A 9803-nucleotide genomic window follows, 5' to 3' on the forward strand; every position below is an offset into this window, starting at 1 on the left:
CTAAACTACATATTCTCTGTAAGTTATAGCTTTATATCTGTTTAAATGTGGATACTAAGGCGAAAAGACCACAAAAAATGAACTAAATTGCCCATATCTTGGTTCGCGATATTCGCGGAATTGATCTCATTAAAATTGTAACAACTCAATCAGTTTTCAAAATTTTTCCATGAAATTTTCGGAATCGACTCGAAATCGCATTTCCACCTTAGTTTGAGAATAGATTTTTGATTAAGGCCTCAAAAAAAATTTGGCGGCCAAATTCTGAATTTCTCCGGGAAAATTTTGGAATTTGGCCGCCAATTTTTTTTGGAGGCCTAAATCAAAAATCTGTTCTCAAACTAAGGTGGAAATGCGATTTCGAGTCGATTCCGAAAATTTCATGGAAAAATTTTGAAAACTGATCGAGTTGTTACAATTTTAATGAGATCAATTCCGCGAATATCGCGAACCAAGATATGGGCAATTTAGTTCATTTTTTGTGGTCTTTTCGCCTTAGTATCCACATTTAAACAGATATAAAGCTATAACTTACAGAGAATATGTAGTTTAGGCTTACCTTTCATATAAAGTAAGTTTCAGTGAAAAATATTGATATTTGACCAATTTATGGGACGAAATCTACCAAATTTGGTGCGTATGCCCAAATATGGGCATATGGTTTTTGGCTCATAACTCAGTCATTTTTTGTCCAATCTTGATGAAATTTCATATACGAGTTCAGGAGACCACTAGCTACAAGTAGAGCACCTAAAATTTGGGTTTTGGGCATGTTCAGGGTATTTGGCTAAATTGGGCCTAATTTGGACCAAATATGGGCGTGGCTGCCCCGCAGGCACCGTTTGGCGGTTAGGGTCCGGGACCCCCTCAAAAGTTCGGTCACTGGTCCTAGTTTGTTGGTCAACTGCTATCTCGAAATCAAGTTTCACAAAAAAATATCCATTGGCCCCCCCCCCCTTAACAACACAATTTGGAATAACTTTGATATAGTTGAGCGTAAAGTTATACCTCTGTTATTGTTGCAATATGTGAGGTCCCCTTTCTTTGGGATGATGGTGATTATTCCTTTTCTCCAATCATTAGGAATATCCTCACTTTTCCACACAGTTTCAAAAAGATCCTTTAACCAAGGCAGAAGTCCAGGAGAACCGTACTTTAACTGCTCATTTGAAATTTCATCAATTCCAGCACTCTTGTAGTTCTTCAACTTCTTGATAGCTTCCTCAATTTCAAACAAGGACGGTGGTTCATCATCATTACTAAGGTATTCAAAAGAAAGTAAATTTTCATCCTGATCCAATATAGAGAAATCCACCGCATTTGCTGCTGGCGTCAAGAGTTCTTCAAAATATTCGGCCCAGCGATGTGATTGAGCTTCGGGATCTGATATAAGCGTCCCATTCTTATCCCGCACTGCCGCAGATCTGTTTACTCTCTTGTTTGTTAGGGATTTATTTTCTGCCAAACATCTCTTTGTTGACCCTGCTTGGCAGCATCTTCTAATTCCTCAGCTATTCTAACAGCCCAAGCATTATCATCTCTTTTACAGTTCTGCCTAACAAGACCGTTAATCCGCGAGTACTTAGCACGGTTCTCAGCAGTACTGGGTTTCTTTTTAATCTCCCCTCGTTCTTTTAGGAGATTCTTAGTATCCCTTGAGAGATGTTCTGTTCTCTTTTTCCGGCCCCTTTCACCCAGAACTTCAAATGAAACATCAGTTATTATATCTCTTAAATTTTGCCACTGTTCTTCTAAAGGAGAGTTTCCATGCTCCTGATCGTTGTTATAGTACTCTTCAGCTATTCTGTTACTATATTCCTGGCTCTTAGATCTATCACGCAGGTGCTCTAAAGCAGGCTGTCTTACACGCTTCTTTCTTTTCTGAGGACACTTAAGTTTAATAGATACATATCCTCTAACCAGATAGTGAGTAGTATTTATATCTGCTCCTCTCATGCTCCTGACATCAAGCAAAGAATGGCTCCATCTCGTCAAAATACACATATGGTCAATTTGAGTGACGGTGTTACCATTTGGGGATCTCCATGTTGTCTTGTGGATATCCTTGTGTTCAAAGAGTGTGCTTCCAATCGTCAGCTGGTGCATAGTATAGAAATCTAGCATCCGTTTTCCGTTATCATTCGATTCTGTGTGATATGAGTGTTTTCCTATAACACCAGGGTGAGCATCAGTATCCCTTCCAACACGAGCATTAAAATCTCCTAAAACTATTTTTATATCATGAGCAGGTAGTCCCGATTGAACATCATTCAATTCCTTGTAGAATGAGTCTTTTAAACTGATTTCTGCATCCTCAGTTGGAGCATACACAACTGTAACACTAATGTTGATGTGTTTGCTATGTAAACGGGCAGTCATAAGCGTCGAGATTGTCTTAACCCTGCCTTAGTCAGTTGAAAGTCTGATAGCATATGTTCCGTTTGATTTGACCAAACTAATGCCTTTCATTGCTTTATAACCCGTCCTGATACAGGGGTGTATGATATGAGAGTATTCTTCATCTTTTTGGAAAGAACAACACCAACTCCTTCTCTCCGTACTCCATCGCTCCTGCCAGAATAAACCAAAACAGCCCCATTGCTCAAAGTCTGAGTTCCTGATCCAGCCATATGTGTTTCAGTTACCCCAATACAGCCTGGCAATTCTTTATATCCGGATTACATCATATCTTCATTATTCTTAGAAATTGATTATAAGATTGCGTCAAGTTATCCATCGTGTTTTCAGTAGCCTAGCAACTGATCAATATTGTTCAAGCTCTCGAGTTATTATTAAAATGATGCATATTTATATATATATACATTAGTTAGCCATAGAAGTTAATAAAACACGCACGTGATCTCGATTGTCTGTCATTAAAACCTTTACAATTATGATATCCTTAAGTTATTTGTTATATTAATATAGTAGTTTGAAAATATGATAGAATTAGTGTAATAACACGTGCCTACGGCCGGGACTTCACTATCGCAGTTGAATTGCAAAAGTATTAAATAAACAGTGCAAAAGTTAAGGCAGTATCCACTATCCAGATAGCCCGACCCCTGTTCGCGAACAACCGTTCGCGAACAGTTGTACACTATATGAGTATATGCAATATGACCGCTTCAATCTATTGATTGGTTACCAGATCATATGACCGCATATCAATCATGAAATGTTATGAAATTTAATGGTATGTAAGGTATCTTGGATGCAATTAGTTACGATTAGCATAATTTGCCAATAATTGTAGCGTATTAAATTGCTGGATCAAACTATTCATTGCTCAATGAAATAAATGATAACGATTTAAATGTGTTATATACGTCGTTTGTTTTTGGTGGAGTATTTATATCAGTTGCCATCATCAACAACAACAACAACTATTCCTGACTACTCTTCTGTATACTAGACGAAATTAATGGACCCACGGCCTCCCTAGAGAATGCTCGAGACTTCCTATTTCAGAAAAACCCTGCGTGAACCCTGCTTGATTCATTGTCAAGTGGTTCACATCATCGCAAGCAAGTCTGTGTACTGTTATTATGCAGTCATATGATCTGGTAACCTATCTGGATACTGCCAAAGTCCAATGAACTCGGTTAGTCGAAACCGATCGCATTGGAAAACATTTAATTCTGAACACCCAACACGTATCTAATAGTAATACTTAATAGACTCCGCTACCAAATTACCTAATTATGCACCAAAGCTGTAATTATGGGAGCTATAAATGGGAGAAAGAGTGTGAGAGAGAGGGAGAAAAAGTGAAACACTTTAGTATCGAATTTGGGGTACAAAACCATCAATTAGACCACTTATCGCCGGCAAATTTTTTAAAAATTTGCTTATTGGCTTCGTCAAAGGTTTGTCGAAACTATACCAAAAAACACCAGTCCCATAACTCCAACCGTTTTCTTGATTAAGCCGTTCGGAAATTACACACAAACGTACAAACCCATATATTTATTTGGATTATTAGTATAGACTATAATAGATATATATTGAAGCCGTTCGGAAATTACACACAGACGTACAAACCCACACATTTATTGGGATTATTAGTATATACTATAGATATATATTTATATATATTGAACCCACATATTTATTGGGATTATTAGTATAGACTATAGATATAATATATAATTAGCAAACACCTTCTGGATTGATGATCCAGTAAAGCAATAAAGCGATGTAGCTATATCAGATTAATATAGTTACATGGTTTGAGCTGATCACTGCCAGCAGTGCCTGAAAGTTTAACCCATATCAACCCAGTAACCACTATATTAAGATACTAGTGTAACCCGGGATTTCACTGCCGCAGTTAAAAAGGGTAGGAGTATTTACCCGCTGAGTCAAAACCCGCATTAGGTGATCCAATAGTTTCTTAAACAATAATCTCATAATCATTTATTTCTTGTGGATCATTAAGTCATTATTAGCCACGAGGCACCACATTCCATGATCATAAGGTCTGAACACCGAGTATTACACCTCATCACTCCCGTCTTGAACCGCTTTCTATTTTTATTTAAATCGTTATAGAAATTAACCCTTGTTAACTCCGCACCACACCCGCCTATTATATTTGAAAACACGCATAACATTCAGGCTTGTCCGCCGTGGCTGAATGGATCGGCGGCGGCGTTTCACTAAAATTACACCGGCGGCGGCGGCGTACGCCGGCGTGTGCCGTGAAATCAAGGCCAACTGAATTGAGGTCTATGAAATATGAATATGATCATGTACTTAATTTGGGTAATTTAGACTTAACTTAAACAAATGATGTTGGTATATTGTTATGGTATTATCTGCTATCAAATAAAAGTTGAGACAAATTGATACAATTATTTTATTTAAGGTAAAATACATAAACAATAAATTATTGCTGAAATCAATGGATCTCTCAATCTTTTTTGTTGGAAACAAAATCATAGTTTTTAGAACAAAACAGTGCATATTTGAAATTTTTAACATTCATCCTAGATCGCTGACTAGAAAGAATTAAACCTGCAGCCGACCAGGTTCTTTCAATTTCCGCACTACTGGCAGGTATACAATGCACTATTCTTACTATGTTTGAGAGTATTGGGAAAGTTTTTTGCCTATCGGCCCAAAATCTTAAAAGTTCGAATTGTAAAATTTCTTCTTCAGTCAAACTTATGGGTAGGTATCTGCTCAGTTCTTCTGATAATCAATATTGTTAAGTTAGCTAAAGGTGTGTATCATGTGTGTGTTGCCCCTAGCCGCTAATCGCTATCAGTAACACTGATATCTTCAAATGAAGACAGAATTATTTTGAAGTCAGAAAATGCACGCCGTACGCCGATGTACGCCGGGGTGTATCGGCGGCGTTCGGCGTGGCAAAATCACCCGGCGGCGGCGGCGTTCGGCGGCGGCGGACAAGCCTGATAACATTGTCGTATGAACTCTCTCTCTCTCTCTCTGCAGTCCAAACAGACCCCAAACACTAACAGTCCTCTTCCCCTAATAAGCTTATGGTATTACATTTACATTACAGCGAATCTTCCCGGGCTAACGCAATTATGACGCTACTTAAATGCAGCTACATATTATACAGTAATGAGATATAGAGAGTAAGCCCCGTAACTCTTGCCGTTCTGCTCAAGCCATTTTATGCAACATTTGTGGTACAAAACCGTCAATTAAACCACTTACCACCGGCCGATTTAAAAATATTTGCTTATGGGCTTCATCAGAGTTTTGTCGGTACTATACCGAAAAAACCAGTCTCGTAACTCTTACTGTTCTTTTTTGTATAACCGTTCGGAAATTACACACAGACAGACACACACACAGACACACACAGACACACACACACACACACACACACACACACACACACACACACACACACACACACACACACACACACACACACACACACACACACACACACACACACACACACACACACACACACACACACACACACACACACACACACACACACACACACACACACACACACACACACACACACACACACACACACACACACACACACACACACACACACACACACACACACACACACACACACACACACACACACACACACACACACACACACACACACACACACACACACACACACACACACACACACACACACACACACACACACACACACACACACACACACAGACACACACACACACACACACACATTCTGCTGTTATTAAGTTGATTAGAGTGTAGATAATCATTACCTCACCAGAAATATCTATATGGTACAAAATTCTGTGGTTTTTCAAGAAAAACCCTATATTTTCGGACTAGCAAAATTCCGGTCACCGTCATTATTTCCCCAAAAATTATTTTTCATGTGTTTTGCTTAATTATGACTCGATTTACTATCAATATATTAAGTTATAAATATGACTATCAAACAAATGAACACTAGTATTCGAGCATGAATATTATTATTATTAATGAAACATCAGAATCCCGAAGCTAGCTAAATTAATCAAAATGGGCCGTGCTCTCGAAAATTGGGTTTAATTTCTGTTAAATAAAGAAATGAAAAAATCCCCAAGTATCATGATTTAATTAATTGGACGGTTTTTGGATAAAATCTACATATTTTTGTTTCCACATCATTTCGGTCACCGGAATTATGTCTGCTGAGGTAGTTAGGAGGGGTGGTGGGATTTATCTATCAGTCAAGAGGGGCTGATGAAAAGGAAATGAAGTCATAACTTCATTAACAACGTGCACCATTTCAAATAGTTACCATGGAGAGGTGATGCAGAGACACGTGTACCATTTCAAATAGTTACCATGGAGAGGTGATGCAGAGACACGTGTGCCATTTCAAATAGTTACCATGGAGAGGTGATGCAGAGACACGTGTGCCATTTCAAATAGTTACCATGGAGAGGTGATGCAGAGACACGTGTACCATTTTAAATAGTTACCATGGAGAGGTGATGCAGAGACACGTGTACCATTTCAGATAGTTACCATGGAGTGGTGATGCAGAGACACGGTGAGATTATGATGAACTAATCAAGAAATAACGCTACACTACAGCTGTAGCGTGTAACACTAGGTCTGCAATCTTATTTCACTGCTTTTTGGACTACGTACCTACACTTTTTTAGTGTCTGGCGTATAATAGTAATGTAATAAAGAACTAGGCTCAGGATGGTTTAGTGGTTAGTTACTTGTAGCATTCGTTTTCTCTTATAATACTTCTGCTACAGTTGCATTTGTTTTCTCTTCTAATATTTCTAGTAAGCACTTTTAGTATTCGTCTTCTCTTCTAATATTTCTAGTACCTAAGCACTTTTAGTATTCGTTTTCTCTTATAATATTTCTAGTATTTCATTTTTGGAAAGTGGGATACAAAATCACGTCATTTCAACTGTAAAGATTTGATTAATTCCTATAAAGTTACAATAGCGACATACCTCTAATATTGCGCAACCAATAATGACATCAAGAATTTTGTTCGCTTCACAAAGATATAACCTTTTTGGGAGTTATCGTACACGCCTATCTAACCATCTATTTAACTCCATCCCTTTACATTAGACTTCTTAATCCCTTATATTACACTTCTTAATCCCTTATATTACACTTCTTAATCCCTTATATTACACTTCTTAATCCCTTATATTACACTTCTTAATCCCTTTTATTACACTTCTTAATCCCTTATATTACACTTCTTAATCCCTTATATTACAACTTCTTAATCCCTTTATATTACACTTCTTAATTTTAGCTTCCGAACTTCTTTATCTTAACCGCGTCAGGAGCGTATTTTACCGTGTTAATGTTACAACTATTTATATACACTCACAGGAACCCCTCTAACTCTAAAGTCAAGAGACAAAGATATTTTTCATTTGTGGTTTTCGGTATTTAAATTATTTATTCCTTGGCCAATTTTCATTTCTTCAAACTGGTCAAAAGGCCATATTAAAAGTATTCGACCCAGCCAAAAAATTTTCAATAGTATGTGTTTGACGGTTTTCGTGAAGTCGTGTTAAAATTAATGCCGTGGTGTCAGTAAAATGAATCTCGTTATGTCATTGTCAGATCACTTTCAAAACCCCCCTAGTTCAGTAGATGGTATTGTTTTGAAGACAGTGTTCTGTTAAATGGTATTGAGTGCCCACGTGCGCACGTCACCAGAGTGTTCTGGTTAATCATAATGTGGTACCGGGGGATGTTGGTACTCGGAAACGATAAAATTGAAACGCCGACTATTTTGACAAGTTGCAAGCATTTCTTTGAAGTCGATTGTCAGGGAAATAATGAACTAATCTAACATGGCTTATTGTATATATCTATATAATATAGAATTATATAATATAGAGTCTATATAATATTAAAGTCACTATTGTGACAGTACACTAGAACTAGACAGAAACAAAGTGTGAAGGGCCTGACCGGAACCCCTCGGTTCCAGTTCCTTGTTTAACACTACCGTACAGCAAGGACATCCACCGGGTTCTGATCCAAGGATGGGCACATAGCTCACTCCACACTATGCTCTGTCAAATGTTGCTTATATACCAAGGATCTACAGGAAATATTTCCTTGTAAGTTTAGAGGGCGATCTGTGAACAAACAACTACCTCATTCCCAAATCCCAACTATAGGAACCAGAATTCCTATACTATCCCAACGAGCTACACCAAGCATAGTTTCTATATAATAGTCTATATAATATAGAGTCTATATAATATTGAGTCTATATAATATAGATTATATATAATATAGAGTCTATATAATATAGAGAACGTGTTAGAACATTAAGTACTCCCGACGAGTTGAGTAGGGACATATATTTTATATATATTTTATATATAGGGACTGCATGTCGACATATTTTAACCTTTTAGCGAGTCTGACTGTTTTGGCTATGAGCACTGCTCTGTCACAAGGTAACCTCTAGCTATTTAGTTCTCTCTATGTTCAGTAAGTAGCTGTAACATTTACTTCGTGGACATTTAAAGGAGAACTGTCATATCATGGACGTCATTTACCTACGTAATATCGCGAATTAGAGAATTCCTACACCCCCACTGCTGAACGGGAACCCCCACCCCCCTACAGTATTAGCTGTTAAATCGTGTATTCTCTTTTGATCTATAGTGATAGTCTGCGTCAACCGTGTCATTACTTTGTATTATAGTACTAGTAGTACAACTAGAATTTCGGCGGGTAACACATAACATTTCTCCATCACTTTCGATCTGCAGCTAATCTTTTCATACAAATAATCAATCGTGAGTCCATTTGTAATTATTGTATATTCAACTTGCATTTTTTGCATTTTATAATATTTTATTCACTTCTTTCACAACTTTGATTTTTTGCTGAATGTAAACGAAAAAGAATAAATTTCTTTTAGCAAAAAAACCTTTCATAGTGTTCATTATATAGTGGAAAAGCTTTTATTTCTATAACTAGGCATATGATCATTATAATCATTGTACATACAGCCACATGAGGGTGTCCCCCGATCACGAACGGTTTCAGTATGTCCTTCATTATTTACAGGGGCTAATTACTGCTCAGAAGTACTGTCTCAGGGTACTGTTTGCTAATACTAATATATAATATATAATATGTACTAGTGTAACCCATGCCTAATACGTCTTGATAGGCAATCTTGAGGTCTAAATTACCTAATTATATAGCAAATCTTTTCTGATATGAGGGGAGAGAGAGCGAGAGAGGGAGAGTACTGAGACAATTTAGTATCACATTTGGGTCACAAAATGATCACTTAAACCATTTACCACCGACCGATT

At 37.4% G+C, this 9803-nt stretch overlaps 1 protein-coding gene across 1 annotated transcript; it reads right to left on the minus strand.

The window, feature by feature from the left end:
* Positions 1-1443: 1443 nt before the first annotated feature.
* On the minus strand, positions 1444-2106 carry LOC134818177 (uncharacterized). Its single transcript, XM_063827617.1, has one exon. It carries the CDS (start codon positions 2104-2106, stop codon positions 1444-1446), a length of 663 nt encoding a protein of 220 aa, XP_063683687.1.
* Between the last annotated feature and the right edge of the window lie 7697 nt (positions 2107-9803).

This window comes from Bolinopsis microptera, chromosome 7, assembly GCF_026151205.1.
Source record: "Bolinopsis microptera isolate Bmic1 chromosome 7, MBARI_Bmic_1.0, whole genome shotgun sequence".
Classification (NCBI taxonomy): domain Eukaryota; kingdom Metazoa; phylum Ctenophora; class Tentaculata; order Lobata; family Bolinopsidae; genus Bolinopsis; species Bolinopsis microptera.

Bases quoted from the DNA above. Each gene is read 5' to 3' on its own strand.
- LOC134818177 (XM_063827617.1), bottom strand. From the start codon at position 2,106: ATGCACCAGCTGACGATTGGAAGCACACTCTTTGAACACAAGGATATC.